The sequence below is a fragment of the Aegilops tauschii genome, chromosome 3, assembly GCF_002575655.3.
Source record: "Aegilops tauschii subsp. strangulata cultivar AL8/78 chromosome 3, Aet v6.0, whole genome shotgun sequence".
NCBI lineage: Eukaryota > Viridiplantae > Streptophyta > Magnoliopsida > Poales > Poaceae > Aegilops > Aegilops tauschii.
In genome coordinates, this window is record NC_053037.3 from 388,342,593 (window position 1) to 388,366,259 (window position 23,667).

General features: G+C 44.0%; 1 protein-coding gene and 1 long non-coding RNA gene across 4 annotated transcripts; one reads left to right on the forward strand and one right to left on the reverse strand.

Annotated features, from left to right (window-relative positions):
- Positions 1–1,548: 1,548 nt before the first annotated feature.
- LOC120976777 (uncharacterized) lies at positions 1,549–3,164 on the reverse strand. Its single transcript, XR_005773137.3, has 2 exons — positions 2,062–3,164; positions 1,549–1,816 (listed from the first exon to the last, which is right to left on the reverse strand). It is a non-coding gene; the product is annotated as an uncharacterized lncRNA (long non-coding RNA).
- Positions 3,165–16,659: 13,495 nt separating this feature from the next.
- Positions 16,660–23,134, forward strand: LOC109764874 (homeobox protein HAZ1). 3 transcript variants are annotated; one of them, XM_045234898.2, is made up of 10 exons: positions 16,745–16,813; positions 18,531–18,655; positions 18,743–19,435; positions 19,744–19,909; positions 19,993–20,116; positions 20,197–20,309; positions 20,407–20,952; positions 21,431–21,706; positions 21,809–21,898; positions 22,030–23,134. In XM_045234898.2, the coding sequence occupies exons 3-10, from the start codon at positions 18,885–18,887 to the stop codon at positions 22,663–22,665; spliced, it is 2,502 nt and encodes an 833-aa protein (XP_045090833.1). In that variant the 5' UTR covers positions 16,745–16,813; positions 18,531–18,655; positions 18,743–18,884; the 3' UTR covers positions 22,666–23,134. The 3 variants fall into 3 exon arrangements, with proteins under 3 accessions (XP_020179245.1, XP_020179247.1, XP_045090833.1); XM_020323656.3 differs by lacking the exon at positions 18,531–18,655 and having other exon boundaries at positions 16,660–16,813; XM_020323658.4 differs by lacking the exon at positions 18,531–18,655 and having other exon boundaries at positions 16,709–16,884.
- Positions 23,135–23,667: the final 533 nt, after the last annotated feature.

A 23,667-nucleotide genomic window follows, 5' to 3' on the forward strand; every position in this document is an offset into this window, starting at 1 on the left:
CGGCGCCCCCGGACGCTCCCAGCGCGCCAGTTTCGGCTCAAACCGGCGAAAAAGGTCTCCTGGGGGCGCGACTGGGCCGATTTTTGGGCACCGGCGCGGCTGGAGATGTTCTAACATGTTGTGCAAGCGTGCCGGCGTTGGATTTTTCCTCCCTGGGGAAGTGGTGGAATAAGAACAAAGAGCATCTCGTTTTGTGGAGGCAAAATATTTCCAGCAAAGTTGGCACGTATGTTCTTTGAAACTAGAAGATGCCCCGCGCGTTGCTGCGGGATTATTTGTTAGCAAGGAAAATAACTCAACAGTAAAATATAATCATGACGCATGATGATGTGTAAAGTCATGTTTAATAGGAAGACAAAATATTTTCATTCCAAATGCCACAATGCGCACAAATATTAAGCCTGGACTACAAAGATGTGCTCCAATGCAAGGTGAGGTAAAATTTGTGTGCTGGTACAATTTTCTTTCATCATACACCTTCTCGATTACAAATTTGAAGTCAATAGAATATACAAAGGACTTACACATAGATCGTCCGATCCATTAATATATGTTTAATCAAAAGCATTGCTCTCTTTGCAAACACGTTCTCGTACAAAAACAAAGCACCGGTGTCCATGTAATGGGTGCTTCTTTTTCTTTAATGAAAGGATATTTAAGCTTGCAATTGCAAGGCACTAATGAGTTAAAATATAATGGTAGATAACAGATATGGAAGAAGGCCATAATTATCATTTCCAAAGATGATGTGGAGGATGCCTCCTATAATCAGTTGCATGGAAAATGACGTGGATGATCGATCACTTAAGTGCCAAAGATGTCAGGATGACAATATGAACTGACATAATTTTCTTACCCATCCCTGTTCACTTTTATCATTGCCCGAGAGCAGGCTGTGAATGAGGGAATTACAGGGTAAGTAAAATTCAGACTTGGTTAAAGATGGTTAGGGTACGTACCAAATCTTGCTGGATGCTTGTATAAAAAATCCAATTGAAGGAGTAAATGACCAAATCGCTGCCATGCCCCTGATTTATCTGACGAACGACACATCCGAAAGAAACAATATTCATAAACATAAGAAATCAGAAGTTCACTGTCGCAGGGTTCATAATCGTCTTCTAGCACTGCTGTTAGTCTCTCCGGATCGAAGATACAAATTGAAAAATCCAAAGAAAGTCGAAAAGAGGAAGGTTTGGGGCTGATGCAATGTAAAGATGTTAATCTTAACAGGCACGTATAATACGGTGGAGGACGTCATGGGAATGGAGCGACTCCAAAGAAAGTCAAACCGTAGTAGGTCCCTCTTGTAAGCTGGTAGTGAAACGCTGACGTGGCTGACTTAATGATGTGGATAGAGGACGGGGCTTGCCTGCTCCCCGAGAATGCTCCCATCCCTCCTCCGCGCTCATCCAACGGCCCCCGCTGCTGCCCTCCTTTTCCCTAAAATACCCAGCAATTAAACAAAACCGGCCGCTCCGTCTCTTAATTAAAACCGGCCGCTTCGGACTTTCTCCTGGCAACGTAATTAACGCAATAGAACAAAGATTTGGAGGGAAATAAATATGTCTTGCCCACCAAAAGTATTGGCGGTGAACTTTTCCCGTACACAGAGTACAAAACAAACCAAACTATACTCTTCTTCATCAAATCTATCTACAAACACAGATCCAACAAAGGGACTTGCTGGAGGAACTTGATGGCTTCTTCACCAATTCCTGCCGGAACCAATGAGGAATCAGATCCCCCAAATGTAAGCCATCTTGTTTCCATTGCGTTCTTCCTTTTTCTCTGACCCAACTGTCTTCTCCCAATCCTGCAATGAAACAGATCTATGACTTTCAGGTTTTTGTGATTGCTGTCACTGGGACCACGTAGCAAAATGAAACTAGATAGCAGATGCGTATATGTCTTACTCCTAGTGCGTAATATCCAGCTAACATGTCTTGCACAGATCGCACAATACAAAGTTGTATTACTGATGGGTACATATAAATGAAAATCTGACACTGATGTTGTACATATAAGAGAAATGTAATGGTTCGAGGGGCAAAGACATACCTCCGATAAGTTGAGAATGCGTACTCAGAAGATTGAAATTATTAACAACCTTGTTCAGAATGGGAAAACAACACAGATTCCACTCATTTCCGTTCCACTGTGACATTGAAATAAATAGTCATAGCGAGGTTATTGCTGATTTACAACACAGATATGTTGCTTCTCCTTTTCCTTGTATTTGAACCAATTGCTAAAGTGAGCACTAATTTAAACAGGGGGTCGAAGAAACTACAGCTAGCAATGCAACAGAGCAGATTGAAAAAAGAGTGCCAAAGATTGGCATGCAGTTTTTATCTGAAGAAGCATATTCCTTCTATAACAAGTATGCTTATTCCTTGGGTTTTAGCATCCGAAGAGGCAATCATCATAAAGTAAAAAATTCCAGTACAATACAACAACGGACATTCACATGTTCTCGTCAAGGTATGGAGTAGTTGTAACTTGTTCTGGTCATATAGATTTTTAGATGGGACTAATAAAATAATTTTAACTAATAGGAGTCCGTGCTGAAGATAAAAGAGAGGAGAAATTCAGTTATAGTAGGCCCAAGACACGATGTGGTTGTGATGCACGTATGAAGATAAGTCTTACAAACGGGATTTATAATGTATACGAATTTAAAGAAGCCCATAACCATAGTCTTGCTACTGGAAACATGCCGCAATACTTAAGATCACACAGAAACAGGGCCACGAAGGTGACCGCCGAGGAGGGAGGGCCCGCAGCTCGCCCACGAGCGCCTCGCCGGGCGACGGAAGCTGCGGCCTCAGGGACGGCGCGCAGCTCGCCTACGAGCGCCGCACTGGGCGAGGGACGCCATGGCCGCAGGGATGGTGAGCAGTTTGCTGACGAGCGCCGCGCGCGGAGGACCACGGAGATGACGCGCTCCCCGAGGAAGACAACCAGCCGGATGAGCCAGCTTGCAGCGATGTCCAGGACCCTCCTGCTCGGACATGCTAGCAAATCGAGGTCACGGCGCTCGCCGTCGAGATGTCTCCCGGCCGTGGAGAAGCTACTGCTTTGGCTGTGGGGAAAGTAAGTGGATAAGAGAGGAGACGAAACAAGCGGCTGGTCTTTTCCTGGGTTTGGTTAAGAGACGGAGCGGCCGGTTTTGTTTAATTGCTGGGTATTTTAGGGAAAAGGAGGGCAGCAGCGGGGGCCGTTGGATGAGCGCGGAGCAGGGATGGGAGCATTCTCGGGGAGCACGCAAGCCATCCTGCATGTCAAGAGAAATAGAGTAATGGAGTTGAATTATTTAGGTATTATAGATGTGTGGAATGAAATGTGTAGAAGAAGTGAAACCGTCACATTTATTGGAATGCCTCTCTTCAGGTAGAGGTAGGGGACGTTTCCTATCTTGCTAGAGAGGATATTTGCCACCACAATGGCCTTTGCATGTACTCCCTTAGTTCCATATTATAGTGCGTATAACGATTTGGATCAAATTCCAGAATATAGTGCGCATTAACACCTTTGGACGAAGATATCCCTCTCCTGGACCACTACAGCGAAGTTGCATGCACCCACATGCGTTACAGTCTGACAAAAGCAAAGGGCATTCCTAGTCAAGATAAAAGTGCCAGCACACGTCTTGGTATAAACGCCATAAGCAAAGGCACACTATATAGGGGAACGGAGGGAGTAGTGTTTTGTTCCTTGTAGGTTCTATGTAAATTTTTCGACAAAGAGTAATATATTAATATTAAGATGATACCAAATACATCTAGCCTTTGCAACATCACAATATCAAGACCAACTCGAGACACAAAGAGAGAAAAAGAAGAAGGCTGGAAAATAAAAAGAGCCAATGTGGCCAATGTGGTAGGGGCAAGGGTGTTCTGATCTTTCGATGAGAATCACACTCTATCGATTTGGGTGGATAACGGCTTTGACAATCCGACTACAAATGTTCGACGACGGTACACCTTAGCAATCGCTAAATCAATCTCATAGAAATTATTGAGGATGTCAGAAACATCCATGGTCAGTCTGACCACGAAGGTTTATTTCATGCAAGCAATTGAAGAACAAGCAAAAACTGTGATAAAAGTAATCTGAATATCGCGACTATATGGGTAATGAACAAATAAAAGTTGGGGTTCCGAAAGTGGCCTTGGCCTGGATAATTGGGTGTTCCAATCTTTCGATGAGAATCTCATTCTGTCGACTTAGTCAGAGAACGACTTTGACGATCCAACTACAAACATGCGATGACGTTGTGCCTTAGTAGTCATTAAACCAATCTCCTAGAGTTACCGACGATGTCGAAAGCATGGTCAGCCTAACCCACGAAGGTCTAGTCCCTACAAGCAATCGAAGAACATGCAAGAACTATGATAAAAGCAATATGAATATTGCGATATATAAACGAAGTATGAATAAAAGGTTTTTTTTTTGGGTCCACAGTTGCAATGATAGTTAACTTTTAACTAAACAAAACCCAAAGAAAAGGATATGAGATATGTTTACAGTTTACTTATGTAGGACTAAAAGGTAGCGGCCAAAGAGGTGGATTCACGTCCCAAGCTAGCCAAAACCAAACTTTAGGTCATACAAGGCACATGGGCGGAAGTGGAGGTCACGCAACACCTTTTGACTTGGATTTAGACTCAAATTCTGTAGCAGCTCCAACTCATAAGGAATTTGAAGGGGAATCCAATTGTGTTGGAAGATGGTTTCTTATTGCACCAAGGATAAAGGGTGTCGACTGGCTATAGTGAGTGGTCTTTAACAAACCTAGTCTAATCTTACCTTGTCATTTGATACGTGCCAAACCCAACAAATCAGGGTAAGATTAAGGTTCTCGTAGAGTGCTTCGAAAGGTGCCATTCCGATGTCGAATCATACTCAGCCGAAAAGGGGAAACTTATGTATGATGGAACAGGGGATTTTCAACCAACGGATCTTCTTACCTTTGGACCAAAACCTTTAGCCGTTTCCTGCTCGATCTACAACTTGGTTTTAAATGAGCAAGCCGATAAGCTTTCCAACAAAAACCACCCAATTTGGAGTCGGGAAGTTATCAATGTTTGAATTCATGCATGTCTGTGCAGTCCGAATATGAGTCCACCGCGTGGGGGGCTTGGTCTCTAATTTCTTTTGGGCCCAAAGCGAAGTTGGAGAAATTATTGTACAACACCAAATCATGTCCCTTTGATTCATCACCACGGATGGTTTGTACATGTGTTCGGTAATTCTACAATTAGACATAAAATTTAAATAGGTAATGTATTTTTGTCCTACATGATATAAATAAATCCTGAGTATGCCATGTACTCGCCCTTGCTATAACCATTCTGCAAAGGACTACTTGTCGGGGATATACCCCGCGGCGTAAACCGGCCGGAAGTATAGCCCGGCCGGACTTGGCGGTTTATTTGGAACCCCGCAGACACTTGGCGATTCACCGGGTCCCGCACAGACCAGACGGTTTACAAGCAACCTGACTGAACATTATGATTCACTGGTAACCCGGCGGGCGGGACAGACGGTGACAAGGCCCAAGGCCCAGAAGGCCGCCTCATGTTATGGTGGGCCGGTTTAAGAGGAAAGGCGTGAGGAATATTTGTCTTACAAGGAGTTAAGACCTGGACTTGTATCCGGTTTGTATTAGAGATAGACTAGTCCTAATCCTAATAGGACTCCACATGTAACCCGCCCCTTCAACATATATAAGGAGGGGCATGGCTCCCCAAATAGGGACAGGCAAGAAGCAAGAAGAAACAATCTCTAGGGCTAGACACAAAGAGCCGGTTTACCGGCGACTCTCTCGTGATGATAATGAGACCTAGCCACAAACAGCATGTAGGGTTATTACCGGATGATGTTTCCCGGGGCTCGAAGCTGTCTAAATCCTTCTCTTGTGTTGCGTCTCTTGATCCCGCTCAACCCCTCTCAAGCCACTACATAGATGCGTTGGCCTCACGACTAAGTCCTGACACTAAGAACATCTGCCGTGACAAAACCATGACACTACTATTACAACGTTCTAGGTTGATACTACGTGGACTACTACGCGGACGAGTAGATAGTAGATCCTGTTGGGGAACGCGGTAATTTCAAAAAAGTTCCTACGCACACGCAGGATCATGGTGATGCATAGCAACGAGAGGGGAGAATGTTGTCCATGTACCCTCGTAGACCGTAAGCGGAAGCGTTATGACAACGCGGTTGATGTAGTCGTACGTCTTCACGATCGACCGATCCTAGTACCGAACGTACGACACCTCCGCGATCTGCACACGTTCAGCTCGGTGACGTCCCACGAACTCACGATCCAGCAGAGTGTCGAGGGAGAGTTTCGTCAGTACGACGGCGTGATGACGGTGATGATAAAGCTACCGGCGCAGGGCTTCGCCTAAGCCCTGCAACGATATGACCGAGGTGGAATATGGTGGAGGGGGCACCGCACATGGCTTGGAACAATCAACTTGTGTGTTCTAGGGTGCCCCCTGCCCTCGTATATAAAGGAGCAAGGGGGAGGCCGGCCGGCCTTGGGGCGCGCCAAGGAGAGGGGAGAGTCCTCCTCCTAGTGGGAGTAGGACTCCCCTTTCCTAGTCCAACCAGGAAGGAGGAAGGGGGAAGGAAGGAAGGGAGAGGGAGAGGGAAAGAGGGGCCGTGCCCCCCTCCCCTAGTCCAATTCGGACTCCCCTTGGGGGGGCGCCACCTCCTGGGCTGCTGCCCTCTCTCTCCCCTAAGGCCCACTAAGGCCCAATACTTCCCCGGGGGGTTCCGGTAACCCCTCCGGCACTCCGATTTTCTCCAAAATCACCGGAACACTTCCGGTGTCCGAATATAGCTGTCCAATATATCGATCCTTATGTCTCGACCATTTCGAGACTCCTCGTCATGTCTGTGATCATATCTGGGACTCCGAACTATCTTCGGTACATCAAAACACATAAACTCATAATACCGATCGTCACCGAACGTTAAGCGTGCGGACCCTACGGGTTCGAGAACTATGTAGACATGACCGAGACACGTCTCCGGTCAATAACCAATAGCGAAACCTGGATGTTCATATTGGTTCCCACATATTCTACGAAGATCTTTATCGGTCAAACCGCATAACAATATATGTTGTTCCCTTTGTCATCGGTATCTTACTTGCCCGAGATTCGATCGTCGGTATCTCAATACCTAGTTCAATCTCATTACCGGCAAGTCTCTTTACTCGTTTTGTAATGCATCATCCCGTAACTAACTCATTAGCTAAATTGCTTGCAAGGCTTATAGTGATGTGCATTACCGAGAGGGCCCATCGATACCTCTCCGACAATCGGAGTGACAAATCCTAATCTTGATCTATGCCAACTCAACAAGTACCATCGGAGACACCTGTAGAGCACCTTTATAATCACCCAATTACGTTGTGACGTTTGGTACCACACAAAGTGTTCCTCCGGTATTCGGGAGTTGCATAATCTCATAGTCATAGGAACATGTATAAGTCATGAAGAAAGCAATAGCAATATACTAAAACGATCAAGTGCTAAGCTAACGGAATGGGTCAAGTCAATGACATCATTCTCTAATGATGTGATCCCGTTAATCAAATGACAACCAGGGACGAAGCTAGGATTTTTTTTGCTGGGGTCATGTCTATGGCAGTGGGGTGATCCTCAATAAATAGATAGTGTTTAGTACTAAATTAATGAAGCATTTCCTAATTTCATTGGGGTCAATTGACCCCAATGCCTACAAGAGAGCTTCGTCCCTAATGACAACTCATGTCTATGGCTAGGAAACTTAACCATCTTTGATTCAATGAGCTAGTCAAGTAGAGGCATACTAGTGACACTCTGTTTGTCTATGTATCCACACATGTACTAAGTATCCGGTTAATACAATTCTAGCATGAATAATAAACATTTATCATGAAATAAGGAAATAAATAATAACTTTATTATTGCCTCTAGGGCATATTTCCTTCAGTCTCCCACTTGCACTAGAGTCAATAATCTAGTTCACATCGTCACGTGATTTAACACCAATAGTTCACATCACCATGTGATTAACACCCATAGTTCACATCGCCATGTGACCAACACTCAAAGGGTTTACTAGAGTTAGTAATCTTAGTTCACATCGCCATGTGATTAACACCCAAAGAGTACTAAGGTGTGATCGTGTTTTGCTTGTGAGAGAAGTTTAGTCAATGGGTCTGCCATATTCAGATCCGTATGTATTTTGCAAATTTCTATGTCAACAATGCTCTGCACGGAGCTACTCTAGCTAATTGCTCCCACTTTCAATATGTATCCAGATTGAGACTTAGAGTCATCTGGATCAGTGTCAAAACTTGCATAAATGTAAGCCTTTACGACGAACCTTTTGTCACCTCCATAATCGAGAAACATATCCTTATTCTACTAAGGATAATTTTGACCGCTGTCCAGTGATCTACTCCTAGATCACTATTGTACTCCCTTGCCAAACTCAGTGTAGGGTATACAATAGATCTGGTACACAGCATGGCATACTTTATAGAACCTATGGCTGAGGCATAGGGAATGACTTTCATTCTCTTTCTATCTTCTGTCGTGGTTGGGCTTTGAGTCTTACTCAATTTCACACCTTGTAACACAGGCAAGAACTCTTTCTTTGACTGTTCCATTTTGAACTTCTTCAAAACTTTATCAAGGTATGTGCTTTGTGAAAGTCCAATTAAGCGTCTTGATCTATCTCTATAGATCTTGATGCCCAATATATAAGCAGCTTCACCGAGGTCTTTCATTGAAAAAATCTTATTCAAGTATCCTTTTATGCTATCCAGAAATTCTATATCATTTCCAATCAACAATATGTCATCCACATATAATATTAGAAATGCTACAGAGCTCCCACTCACTTTCTTGTAAATACAGGCTTCTCCAAAAGTCTGTGTAAAACCATATGCTTTGATCACACTATCAAAACATTTATTCCAACTCCGAGATGCTTGCACCAGTCCATAAATGGATCGCTGGAGCTTGCACACTTTGTTAGCATCCTTAGGATCGATAAAACCTTCAGGTTGCATCATATACAACTCTTCTTTAAGAAATCCATTAAGGAATGTAGTTTTGACATCCATTTGCCAGATTTCATAAAATGTGGTAATTTGCTAACATGATTCGGACAGACTTAAGCATCGCTACGAGTGAGAAAATATCATCGTAGTCAACACCTTGAACTTGTCGAAAACCTTTCACAACAAGTCGAGCTTTGTAGACAGTAACATTACCGTCAGCGTCTGTCTTCTTCTTGAAGATCCATTTATTCTCGATGGCTTGCCGATCATCGGGCAAGTCAACCAAAGTCCACACTTTGTTCTCATACATGGATCCCATCTCAGATTTCATGGTCTCAAGCCATTTTGCGGAATCTGGGCTCATCATCGCTTCCTCATAGTTCGTAGGTTCGTCATGGTCAAGTAACATGACCTCCAGAACAGGATTACCGTACCACTCTGGTGCGGATCTTACTCTGGTTGACCTACGAGGTTCGGTAGTAACTTGATCTGAAGTTACATGATCATCATCATTAGCTTCCTCACTAATTGGTGTAGGAGTCACAGAAACAGATTTCTGCGATGAACTACTTTCCAATAAGGGAGCAGGTACATTTACCTCATCAAGTTCTACTTTCCTCCCACTCACTTCTTTCGAGAGAAACTCCTTCTCTAGAAAGGATCCATTCTTAGCAACGAATATCTTGCCTTCGGATCTGTGATAGAAGGTGTACCCAACTGTCTCCTTTGGGTATCCTATGAAGACACATTTCTCCGATTTGGGTTTGAGCTTATCAGGATGAAACTTTTTCTCATAAGCATTGCAACCCCAAACTTTAAGAAACGACAACTTTGGTTTCTTGCCAAACCACAGTTCATATGGTGTCGTCTCAACGGATTTAGATGGTGCCCTATTTAACGTGAATGCAGCTGTCTCTAATGCATAACCCCAAAACGATAGTGGTAAATCGGTAAGAGACATCATAGATTGCACCATATCTAATAAAGTACGATTACGATGTTCGGACACACCATTATGCTGTGTTGTTCCAGGTGGCGTGAGTTGCGAAACTATTCCGCGTTGTTTCAAATGAAGACCAAACTCGTAACTCAAATATTCTCCTCCATGATCAGATCGTAGAAACTTTATTTTCTTGTTACGATGATTTTCCACTTCACTCTGAAATTATTTGAACTTTTCAAATGTTTCAGATTTATGTTTCATCAAGTAGATATGCCCATATCTGCTCAAACCATTTGTGAAGGTCAGAAAATAACGATACCTGCCACGAGCCTTAACACTCATCGGACTGCATACATCAGTATGTATTATTTCCAACAAGTCTATTGCTCGCTCCATTGTTCCGGAGAACGGAGTCTTAGTCATCTTGCCCATGAGGCATGGTTCGCAAGCATCAACTGATTCATAATCAAGTGATTCCAAAAGCCCATCAGCATGGATTTTCTTCATGCGCTTTACACCAATATGACCTAAACGGAAGTGCCACAAATAAGTTGCACTATCATTATTAACTTTACATCTTTTGGCTTCAATATTATGAATATGTGTATCACTACGATCGAGATTCAATAAACCATTCACCTTGGGTGTATGACCATTGAAGGTTTTATTCATGTAAACAGAACAACAATTATTCTCTGACTTTAAATGAATAATTGTATTGCAATAAACATGATCAAATCATATTCATGCTTAACGCAAACACCAAATAACATTTATTTAGGGTCAACACTAATCCCGAAAGTATAGGGAGTGTGCGATGATGATCATATCAATCTTAGAACCACTTCCAACACACATCGTCACTTCACCCTTAACTAGTCTCTGTTCATTCTGCAACTCCCGTTTCGAGTTACTAATCTTAGCAACTGAACTAGTATCAAATACTGAGGGGTTGCTATAAACACTAGTAAAGTACACATCAATAACATGTATATCAAATATACCTTTGTTCACTTTGCCATCCTTCTTATCCGCCAAATACTTGGGGCAGTTCTGCTTCCAGTGACCAGTCCCTTTGTAGTAGAAGCACTTAGTCTCAGGCTTAGGTCCAGACTTGGGCTTCTTCACATGAGCAGCAACTTACTTGTCGTTCTTCTTGAAGTTCCCCTTCTTCCCTTTGCCCTTTTCTTGAAACTAGTGGTCTTGTCAACCATCAACACTTGATGCTTTTCTTGATTTCTACCTTCGTCGATTTCAGCATCACGAAGAGCTTGGGAATCGTTTCCGTTATCCATTGCATATTATAGTTCATCACGAAGTTCTAGTAACTTGGTGATAGTGACTAGAGAACTCTGTCAATCAATATCTTATCTGGAAGATTAACTCCCACTTGATTCAAGTGATTGTAGTACTCAGACATTCTGAGCACATGCTCACTAGCTGAGCAATTCTCCTCCATCGTGTAGGCAAAGTGCTTGTCAAAGGTCTCATACCTTTCGACATGGGCATGAGTCTGAAATACTAATTTCAACTCTTGGAACATCTCATATGCTCCGTGGCGTTCAAAACGTCTTTGAAGCCCCGATCCGAATCCGTAAAACATGGTGCACTAAACTATCAAGTAGTCATCATATCGAGCTTGCCAAACGTTTTCATAACGTCTGCATCTGCTCCTGCAATCGGTCTGTCACCTAGCGGTGCATCAAGGACATAATTATTCTGTGCAGCAATGAGGATAATCCTCAGATCACGGATCCAATCCGCATCATTGCTACTAACATCTTTCAACTTAGTTTTCTCTAGGAACATATCAAAAATAAAACAGGGGAGCTAAACGCGAGCTATTGATCTACAACATAGATATGCTAATACTACCAGGACTAAGTTCATGATAAATTTAAAGTTCAATTAATCATATTACTTAAGAACTCCCACTTAGATAGACATCCCTCTAGTCATCTAAATGATCACGTGATCCAAATCAACTAAACCATGTCCGATCATCACGTGAGATGGAGTAGTTTCCAATGATGAACATCACTATGTTGATCATATCTACTATATGATTCACGCTCGACCTTTCGGTCTCAGTGTTCTGAGGCCATACCTGCATATGCTAGGCTCGTCAAGTTTAACCTGAGTATTCTGCGTGTGCAAAACTGGCTTGCACCTGTTGTATGTGAGCGTAGAGCTTATCACACCCGATCATCACGTGGTGTCTCGGCACGACGAACTTTCGCAACGGTGCATACTCAGGGAGAACACTTGTACCTTGAAATTTAGTGAGAGATCATCTTATAATGCTACCGCCGAACTAAGCAAAATAAGATGCATAAAGGATAAACATCACATGCAATCAATATAAGTGATATGATATGGCCATCATCATCTTGTGCCTTTGATCTCCATCTCCAAAGCACCGCATGACCACCATCGTCACCGGCGTGACACCTTGATCTCCATCGTAGCATCGTTGTCGTCTCGCCAACTATTGCTTCTACGACTATCGCTACCGCTTAGTGATAAAGTAAAGCAATTACATGGCGATTGCATTTCATACAATAAAGCGACAATCATATGGCTCCTGCCAGTTGCTGATAACTTCGTTACAAAACATGATCATCTCATACAATAAAATTTAGCATCATGTCTTGACCATATCACATCACAACATGCCCTGCAAAAACAAGTTAGACGTCCTCTACTTTGTTGTTGCAAGTTTTACGTGGCTGCTACGGGCTGAGCAAGAACCATTCTTGCCTACGCATCAAGACCACAATGATTTATCGTCAAGTATGTGTTGTTTTAACCTTCACAAGGACCGGGCGTAGCCACACTCGATTCAACTAAAGTTGGAGAAACTGACACCCGCCAGCCACCTGTGTGCGAAGCACGTCGGTAGAACCAGTCTCGCGTAAGCGTACGCGTAATGTCGGTCCGGGCCGCTTCATCCAACAATACCGCCGAATCAAAGTATGACATGCTGGTAAGCAGTATGACTATTATCGCCCACAACTCACTTGTGTTCTACTCGTGCATATAACATCTACGCATATACCTGGCTCTAATACCACTGTTGGGGAACGCAGTAATTTCAAAAAAAATTCCTACGCACACACAGGATCATGGTGATGCATAGCAACGAGAGGGGAGAGTGTTGTCCATGTACCCTCATAGACCGTAAGCGGAAGCGTTATGACAACGCGATTGATGTAGTCGTACGTCTTCACGATCGACCGATCCTAGTACCGAACGTACGGCACCTCCGCGATCTGCACACGTTCAACTCGATGACGTCCCACTAACTCACGATCCAGCAGAGTGTCGAGGGAGAGTTTCGTCAGTACGACGGTGTGATGATGGTGATGATGAAGCTACCGGCGCAGGGCTTCGCCTAAGCACTGCAACGATATGACCGAGGTGGAATATGGTGGAGGGGGCACCGCACACGGCTTGGAACAATCAACTTGTGTTTTCTAGGGTGCCCCCCTGCCCCCGTATATAAAGGAGCAAGGGGGAGGCCGCCGGCCTTGGGGCGCGCCAAGGAGAGGGGAGAGTCCTCCTCCTAGTGGGAGTAGGACTCCCCTTTCCTAGTCCAACTAGGAAGGAGGAAGGGGGAAGGAAGGAGAGGGAGAGGGAAAGAGGGGCCGCGCCCCCTCCCCTAGTCCAATTCGGACTCCCCTTGGGGGGGCGCCACCTCTTGGGCTGCTGCCCTCTCTCTCCCCTAAGGCCCACTAAGGCCCAATACTTCCCCGGGGGGTTCCGGTAACCCCTCCGGCACTCCGGTTTTCTCCGAAATCACCCGGAACACTTCCGGTATCCGAATATAGTTGTCCAATATATCGATCTTTATGTCTCGACCATTTTGAGACTCCTCGTCATGTCCGTGATCATATCCGGGACTCCGAACTATCTTCGGTACATCAAAACACATAAACTCATAATACCGATCGTCACCGAACGTTAAGCGTGCGGACCCTACGAGTTCGAGAACTATGTAGACATGACCGAGACACGTCTTCGGTCAATAACCAATAGCGGAACCTGGATGTTCATATTGGTTCCCACATATTCTACGAAGATCTTTATCGGTCAAACCGCATAACAATATATGTTGTTCCCTTTGTCATCGGTATCTTACTTGCCCGAGATTCGATCGTCGGTATCTCAATACCAAGTTCAATCTCGTTACCGGCAAGTCTCTTTACTCGTTCCGTAATGCATCATCCCGTAACTAACTCATTAGCTACATTGCTTGCAAGGCTTATAGTGATGTGCATTATCGAGAGGGCCCAGAGATACCTCTCCGACAATCGGAGTGACAAATCCTAATCTTGATCTATGCCAACTCAACAAGTACCATCGGAGACACCTGTAGAGCACCTTTATAATCACCCAATTACGTTGTGACGTTTGGTACCACACAAAGTGTTCCTCCGGTATTCGGGAATTGCATAATCTCATAGTCATAGGAACATGTATAAGTCATGAAAAAAGCAATAGCAATATACTAAAACGATCAAGTGCTAAGCTAACGGAATGGGTCAAGTCAATCACACTATTCTCTAATGATGTGATCCCGTTAATCAAATGACAACTCATGTCTATGGCTAGGAAACTTAACCATCTTTGATTCAACGAGCTAGTCAAGTAGAGACATACTAGTGACACTCTGTTTGTCTATGTATCCACACATGTACTAAGTTTCTGGTTAATGCAATTCTAGCATGAATAATAAACATTTATCATGAAATAAGGAAAAAATAATAACTTTATTATTGCCTCTAGGGCATATTTCCTTCAGATCCCGAGTGGCAGCCTGAGACCTCTCGGATGGGACCAATTTGCTTTTCCGTTCTAGCCTCTCTAGGCATTATAGCTTTCGTCTGTACTCAGACTCGCCATGTTTCCGCTATGTAATGAATGTGATGTAAATGTGACTTGGATGTAATTTGGATCATGTTTCACGCAAGACCTATTTACCATATATTGCTTCTTATTAGTTTTGTTTATGTGATGATACCGATAATGCTTCACCTCAATCTATATATCCATGCATTTATGTGTCGAAGCTATCTGAATCCATCATGTATCCGATATGCGTCTATTATGTATTTGAGAGTAACGCGCTAAGTTTGGAATAGTTTTGCATTCGAGGTCTTACAGTGAGTTCCATTAGACGGTTGAAGACGTCCCACGTTACAGCTCATTTCCTTTGATGTTTTTAAACTTAGTGTGCTTGATTTGCATAACCAATTGCTCACCCCTATGCCTGGGAATGACAAACTCATTAGTTTGTGACTCTATTCTGGGCAATATAAAGATGTGCCCTCTTAGGTTGCCTAGATCTTCCATGCCAACCAAGTGATATCACAGTTCATAGCCGAAATAGATTTGCCAGATTTTTGCACACCAATCATTAGCTAGACTTATAACTGAGTTTTTTTAGATTAGTTGGGAAATGAGTGAATGTTGAAATGTTTTGGCATTGCTATAATGGGATGAGTTAAATACACCTAATGTCATTGTAGTTGTCTAAAAATCTCACTTATAGTCGAACCTCAGACTCGAGAAATGACAATTCAGTACCTTGAACTTGTTTGTGTGTCTCATTTTAGTTCAGTTCTTGTCATGTTTTTTTCAAATAACCCCCCTAAGTTGGCCTATATAGTCAATCTTCTCCCCAATCTTCCCAATTATATTGCAAATCCCTAACCCTAACTCTCCCCTCCACTGATATATCTTCCTCTGTCGCCGACTACCGTACCGACTAGGGTTTCTTGGGCAACAAGTACCAGGATTACCACAAGTGCCCCAATTGCTCCTGGTTTGGTTGTTACGATCGCTCTAGTCTTGTTATGTACTGCATTTGTGAAAATGGTGATTGTGATTTTGAATATGGGCTGATGTGTATGAAGATAACCTGGATGGAAATGGCATAATATTGCATCCTTTGAATGCCGATCCACCAACAATTGAATCGTGCAGATAAAGCCAATGTAGGATGGACAGCGAGAATAAGCTGCAAAATTGCAAAGACGTGAATGTTGATGGTAGGTGTATTGATTTAAAGGAAATATTAGGTGCAATGAAGGTTTGTTGTGTGCATCTAGGACTCCTGTTTGTAGTCCTGATCATAAGTGTTGTTCACTGGTGATGTTACAAAGAGTACTCGTGTTGGAGATGATGCCAACTCAGTATCTTAGAGGTGCGTGCGTTCATATGGATGAGTGTATGTGGGCATCCGTGGTTTAAAAAAAGTACTCGTGTTGCCATGTTGCCATGAGCACAATGTAGTATTTCTTTTTTCTTTTTTTGAGCGGAGAGCATAATGTGTACGTTCATGAGCACAATGCATTCTCTCTAATTAGTCACTGGACTTTTAATATCTTCACCCCTCAATTCCCATTCCCCATTTCTATTTTTTTTTACAACATCACGTTCCCCTATTCGCAAAAAAAAAAACACCACCTTCCCCTCTCTTTTTTTTTGAGACAAACGTTCCCCATTTCTTTTTTTTTGGAGATCACGTTCCCCATTTCTAACTCCCACGAACCAAAACACGCTGACGGTTGGGCTAGCCGGCCCGCTCTCACGAACCCTCTCACTCACCCTCCCGGTCCACCGAGGCCCGGCAACCGCTACGCGGCGGAGACTCGATAAACAGGGAAGCCCTAGCGCGTGAGCGGGTCAGTCCATCGCGTACCCGGCGACGCTCGCGGGAGGGTGTCTGGAAGCTGCGAAATCTCCCTGAGGCGCGCGGTGCCGAGGCCGCGGCGACCGGCGACGGCGAGGTCAGTGCCCCCGCCGTCCCTGCTCCCCCCTCCCACCGCCCCGTTGCCTCCTGCACGTCAACTGCCCGCAGGTCTGACCTCCATCTTACCCCGACCTTCTCCATCGCCGGGCGGCAGCATCCGACAGTCTTAGCCCCCGCCGGACCGAGCCTGCCGTGCCGTGCCGTCCCCGTCCCCGTCCCCGTGGGAAGGATGACGGTTTCCTCCGCAATCCTGTCGCGCGACGGCTCGTCGCCCACTGAATTACCCCCAGGGGCCGCCGTTCTCCAACCGCTCTCCTCTGCACCCGACGAATCCGTGCCCCGGCCGCACTCCCCGCTGACTTCTCCGCTTTCATGCCCCCCGACAAGCAGGCCTCGCATCTCCATATCCCGCAAAGAATGTTTTTCTCATCTTCCGTGCCCAATTCTACCGCTCGTGCTTTTCTGTCTTTTTTTCCCTCCTGGCCCGTGCCCATTCTGCGGACGTGCAAAGGCTATTATGATACTTGCGATTACTAATTGCGAATCTAGGGTTTCGTGTACAAAACGGTGTATATTTTGTTGCTTTTGAGCAAGTTTTCTTCATTGCGGATTTATAACAGTTGCAAGGCTTGCTGTGACTCGCAGTATATTAGGCGATTTGAATATAATTTGCATGAAAGGAGGTGGTGTAGGAAGCTTTGGATCTGGAGTGGTGGATGGAGAGGTAGGGGAATACTTTGGATCCGCCTTACGCTGGTTAGCTAGTTTATATTAGTGAAATGTGGCAATAGTGATATTGGCTTTCTTGCCACCTCAAAGCATGTTTTCCCTGTTAATACCCTCTGATGCCTCATCTTATGTACAGTAACTCCTGAATCTGGTATGAGACCGTGAGATATGAAATAATATGCATCGAGAGAACCAAATAATAGCAATGAACAATCATGACAAGGGAGAAATTTTGGCGAAGCCAACCACATATTTGTTAAAGCAAGTCCTTCAGAGTTGCAAGGGATTGTGTCTCACACATCCCCATCAAACCTATTTGGGCTCTCGGATTCTTGCTGTATCTAGTGCCACAGAATAATCTAGCTTCTGATCCTCTCAAGTGACACTAATTGCTTCTACCTTGCTTTGGATTCCTTGTGTCACGACCACATTTCATAGCATTATATGTCCCCCACAATCCACACGCCATCTTACAGTACACTGTAACTGTTTTCCCCTTCTTTCTTAGAATAATTTAATTTAATCATACTCGTCAAGTCGGACTAGCTTATGACTCACGTTTCTCAACGCTTCCTCTTTTTTGGGGTTATAAAATTAGGTCTAAAAGGTAATTTTATGGTAAGTTTGCAAATGTTTGTACATTTAGGTACTATCATAACACATGCATTGTGACGACACAGGAAACTGCAATACCTAATTGCCTATAGCTGTAGAGCTGGATCGTGTTTCAGGTGAAGTATCTGAGATACCCATCCACATGTATCCAATCAGCTGTTAATATGGTGCATCAGTTCAGTTTGATGATAATACCACATAAAAGATGTGTGTCTTGTGGTTCTTCCCTTTGGTCCTGCACTCCCTTGCTTCGTGTCATGCCTCTTTTGACCAGATAGGTATTACGTACACTCCACTGTGAACTATAAGAGAAACGACAAGTCCATCCAAATCAAGTACTTAGCAGATGCATGTGAACAATTGCCTCCAACATTTTGTTTATGGTGTTAATGACCATATTTGAAGGACAGGCCTGGCGCAGTGGTGAAGTACTCCACACTTGTGGCAAGAGGTCCTGGGTTTGAGGCAGCCTCTCTGCATTGCACTGTGCAGGGGTAAGGCTTGCCTCGTATAATCCTTCCCCGGACCCCAACTGGTGTGGGAGCTTCTAGCACTTGGTCTATCCTTTTTTTTTGTTAATTTTTTGCTAATAACCATATTTGTATATACTTTATTGATGTAGGCCCCGGCACATTTCTATCGACTGAAAAAGCTTAGTGGGTCATCTTCCCCTACAGAAAGTGGTTTTACAAGGCTTACCCTAAATCTCCCAGGATCGGCCTATCAGTTCCCGCAGAGAAGGTCGGTCTGTGGTGATCATCGATATGGGCAAAACATCTGCTTCTGGTGTTGTTCAGGAGAGTGAAAAAGTTGGGAATGGTTCACCCTCTTCTCCTACCAAGGGGAAAAGGGGAAGGAAAGGGTCCCAGATTATAGCAAATAAAAAGTATCCCCTGAGATCTGCACATAGTAGTGCCAGGGTGCTTCGGTCTACTTCAAAAGACAAGAGTAAGACGCCTAATGAGCCAGTAAGTCCATTGAGATCCGCTCATAGTAGTCCCAGGGTTCTTCGATCTACCCCTAAAAACAAGAGCAAGACACCTAAAAAGCAAGTAAATTCATTGAGGTCCGCACATAGTAGTGCCAGGGTGCTTAGCTCTACCTTGAAGAAAAAGGTACCTAATGAGCCTGTAAACGACAGTACTGCTGCTCAACCAGCTGCCAGGAAAAGGAAAAGAGGCAGGCCCTCAAATGCAGCGAGTCCCAAGAATGAGTGCATCAAAATTCGCCAGCGAGTTAGATACATTTTGAATCGAATGAACTACGAACAAAGTTTCATTCAAGCATACGCTGGTGAAGGTTGGAAAGGTCAAAGGTTTGTCTCTCTAATCACTATGTTTCACACTCCCTTTGATCTCTCATTTCTTTGTTTGCTGGAACCTGGTGTTGTACATCTCAGAAAAGGATCAATTTAGTGAGGCAAATTTTGGTAAACATTAGCCAGTGCAAATAAAAATATGAGTTTGGGTTTATGGCACAGGGGGGGATGAGAGGTTACACAAGTCATTAGTCATGTAATGTGCCCTTGTGATCTATAAATTCAGATATGGGTGTATCTATTGTTCTCTTTGATGTCGTTTAACATCTCCACCCTCTAACGCTATGTTTTCTTGATACTTGCAGTTTGGAAAAAATAAGACCTGAGAAGGAGCTTGAGCGAGCCAAGGCAGAAATCTTGCGATGCAAGTTAAGAATTCGGGAAGCTTTTCGTAATATGGATTCTCTTCTATTGGAGGGGAAGCTTGACGAATCTTTGTTTGATTCTGAGGGAGAAATATCTAGTGAAGATGTAGGCCTTCTTATTTTGTTCACTCTTGCTTGTTTATACTCATTGTTGTCACTTTAACAGACATAATCTGTTTTGTCTTGCAGATTTTCTGTGCCATATGTGCTTCAAAGCATGTTACACTAAAAAATGATATCATTCTTTGCGATGGAGTGTGTGATAGAGGATTCCACCAGAAATGTTTGAATCCTCCTTTGCTGGCAGAAGATAGTAATACCTAATTCTCTTCCCTTGATATAGAAAGCACCATTCCCTATGTTGCTCATGTACTTAATAACGTTTATTTCTAGTTCCTCAGGGGGATGAAGGATGGCTTTGCCCTGCGTGCGATTGCAAGCTAGATTGTATAGATTTACTAAATGAACTCCAAGGGAGCACACTTGCTATTCATGACTCATGGGAGGTAAATACCTACTGGGTGCCTTGTTTGATAAAGTAAATGCACAGTCCTCTATCGCCAGCGTCCCCTCGATATAAACAAGACTGTTTGTTCTCCGCAGAAAGTTTTTCCTGAGTCAACTTCAAATGGCTTAAACCAAATTGGAGCATCTGATCTTCCATCCGATGATTCAGAGGAGGATTATGACCCTACTTTAGCTGAAGGGGACACGGTAGATGAAAACAAATCATCTGCAGAGGATGGGGACGAAGGATCAGATTCTGATGACCTGGATTTTATAACATCATCCGATGAGTCTGAACCTTCAAAGAAGAAAAGGTCTGAATCAAAGAACAAAAACACCGTCAATGACCTTGCGTTGCCTTCGGATGACTCAGAGGATGATGACTTTGATCCAGAAGGTCCAAATTCCAGTGAAGACCAAAAGACCAAAACAAACTCAGATGAGTCAGACTTTACATCTGATTCTGATGATTTCTGTGCTGAGATTTCTAAATCTTCTGGCAAGGATAAAGTTTCGGCACCTTCATTCTCAGACCAAACTAATGGAGTGGACATTATGGAGGCAGAGCTAGAGCAAGACTCTGTGCTACCAGCTTCAAATAGGCGACAAGTTGGACATTTGGATTACAAAAAGCTTTATGATGTATGTCTTTTCCTCGCATTTCTCCGTACCATAAATGCATGTTTTTTCACCTAAAAAAATGCATGTTTCTATATTCAAATTCCTACTTAAAAGCATTCTATTTTGGCATGCTGTTGACCTGAAGAATAAAGCCCTAATTTACTCGGGAAATAAAGGCCTTCAGTATTAGAAATATATTTATGATATAACATAAGTCGTCACCCTTCTGCATCTTGACTCGGGTTGTTCCCTTATTGTGAGTGGTGTGTGGGTAATTTTGGCTCTCAGTTTCAGGTTGTTGCCTTATTGGGAGTGTTGTACAAATTATTTTGGCTCAGTTTGGGGTTGTTGCTTTATTAAATTATACATATTTTCACTAAGTAATCAGTGCAGTGTTTGTGAAAATCACATCATTCATTAAAGCTAATCCTGTTCTTCAATAATGCAAGCATGGACCTTACTCGGGTTATTTCTATTTATTTTATATTGGAATCTAAAGGAGGCTTATGGAAAAGAAACCACTGATTCAAGCGATGAAGAAGAGTGGTCTGGACATAGCCCAAATGGAAATCCAGAAGACAGTGATACAGATTCATTTGCTGGACCACTTAAGCCGGCAAAAACCAGAAGAGCACGAGGTGGGCACCAGAACAATGAGCGTACTCCACAGAGTGAACGGCACAGCGGTTCAGTAAGTGAACAGCATCCTGAAGTGCTTTCCAATGGCACCAGTAGCACGGTCAGGAAAAAAGGTTATGGTCCTATTGTTAATCAGGTATAGAATAGCTAACTATGCACCTCTACAGTTATATTGGTGCTGAAAGTTTATATCAGTTGCATTCTAAATTATGTCATTGGCACTCCATTTCTCTTGCAGAAGCTCAAGGCATATTTCGAAAAAGAACCTTACCCTAGTCGCCCAGCAAAAGAAAGTCTGGCACAAGAGCTTGGCCTGACATTCAATCAGGTTTGAAATGCCAGTTTGTCCTTTCATCTCAACATGCATTTCTGGCCACACCCTTTTTTATCAACGTTAGCTGCACTGTTGTTGGGGGTGCCACTGTATTTCTCCTGCCTCACTAGAGTTTCTGTTGACAGATCACTAGATGGTTTTCTAGTACTCGTCATTACTCAAGAGTTACTGCTGCCAAAAAAGGGAAGCGTTCAGAAAACTATACTGCTGAGAACAATGGCATTGCTGCAGATAGCATACAACAGAGAGAACCCAATGACAGTCTATTGGGCAAACCAAATGTAGATAGAAACGGTATTGTTTCGGAGGAAAGGATGGCGCAAAAAAATCTTGATGAAGGTGAGAAAGAAGATACTCCATTCAGACAACATATCAGCTGTGAGCAGACACTAGATGGGACTCCTGCTAACAAACACAACACTGCCAACTCAAGAGAAGTTGACTCACCAATTGGTGCGCCTGGAGGAAACCAGCAAAGTGGCACCTCGAGGAATGCAGAAGATACCCCACTCGGACAAGATATTGGCTGTGAGCAGACCGTGGTTGCTGTCAACCAAAACTGCACTATCGGCTCGAGCAATGTCGGGTCACCGAAAGGTGTGCCTGGAGGAAACAAGCGCCTTAATAACTCTCCAAGGAGTGTTGGAAGCCCAAGACGTGGGTCTGCTGAGAAGAACATTCCTGGGCTAGAACATGTAGACGAGGCAAGGAGGAAGGCTATACTGCGGGAGCTGAGGAAGATGAAGGCCGCAGGCAGGTGAAGCTCCCAGAGAGGTATCGTTTGAACCATTTCCGAACCTTCAGTGCAAGTCAAGTTTTCGATGCTACTCGACAAGTTTGAACTCTGGATTGCTTCCCAGCCAGAGAAGATGACTGACAGCCGAATTGTTGTGCCTCATCTGTTTCAAGTTCATCAGTTGACAAGCCTGCTTATCGTAGCCCTGTTTCTCTATAGAGCCTCGAATTCCTGATTGGGTACACCTGGAATCTGAAGTACTTCATCCACAACAAGGGTTAAGCTGGGTGTAACAGTATTAGCGTAGCCTGTAGACTCTAGTGGACATTAGAACTGTTGTTTGCCATGTTCTTGTATCATCTTGATGGGTAGCCATGTTGAGAGAAGCTGATGCGAACCGTTGTTTGGGTTGTATCTTGTAAACATGCTGTGAATTGAAAGTTGTTCCTTTCATTTTTTCCTGGGAGTTTAATGAAACGAGATCAATGACGTCATATCTGGGATCTGTGACATGCAATTTCACTTTACTATAACAGTACGATCGTGCTCTTGGTTCTCGTTCTGTTTTATGAACTGGATCAATCTCTTCTTCGAATGAGATCATATTCTAGCCCAGGAGCAATCTTTCTTCCTGTGTCCCAGTAGAGGTTCTTTTTGTGCTGTACACTCGGGGCTCGTCAAACGCCCCCTATACATCCGGCCGGGCAGCTGGGTCACTGACCTGCCATAAAATCGTGACCTAGTTGGGCTCCTCAAATCAGACGGGCCTATACACGTCTACCATGTCAGACTAGATCGGACCCACCTCTAATTGCATCAAATTGACAAGTCCACCAAATCCATCGTCCTCCCACGCCTCCGTTTCCCACATCTCGGCCATCGCCGTCCTCCACCCTTGCACCCCCCATCCGCGCCACCACCCCCATCCATCGCCCTAGATGTTGTCTCTGGTACCCCGTCCCCCACCGGCGGCATAGATGTTGCCTCGACGTTGTCATGGAGCTCTTGATCGTGGCGACAAGTTGCA

Coding starts and splice junctions, on each gene's coding strand:
- LOC109764874 (XM_020323656.3), top strand. CDS start 18,885: ATGGGCAAAACATCTGCTTCTGGTGTTGTTCAGGAGAGTGAAAAAGTT. Junction 19,910..19,992: donor GAGAAATATCTAGTGAAGAT/GTAGGCCTTCTT, acceptor TTTGTCTTGCAG/ATTTTCTGTGCCATATGTGC. Junction 20,310..20,406: donor CTATTCATGACTCATGGGAG/GTAAATACCTAC, acceptor TGTTCTCCGCAG/AAAGTTTTTCCTGAGTCAAC.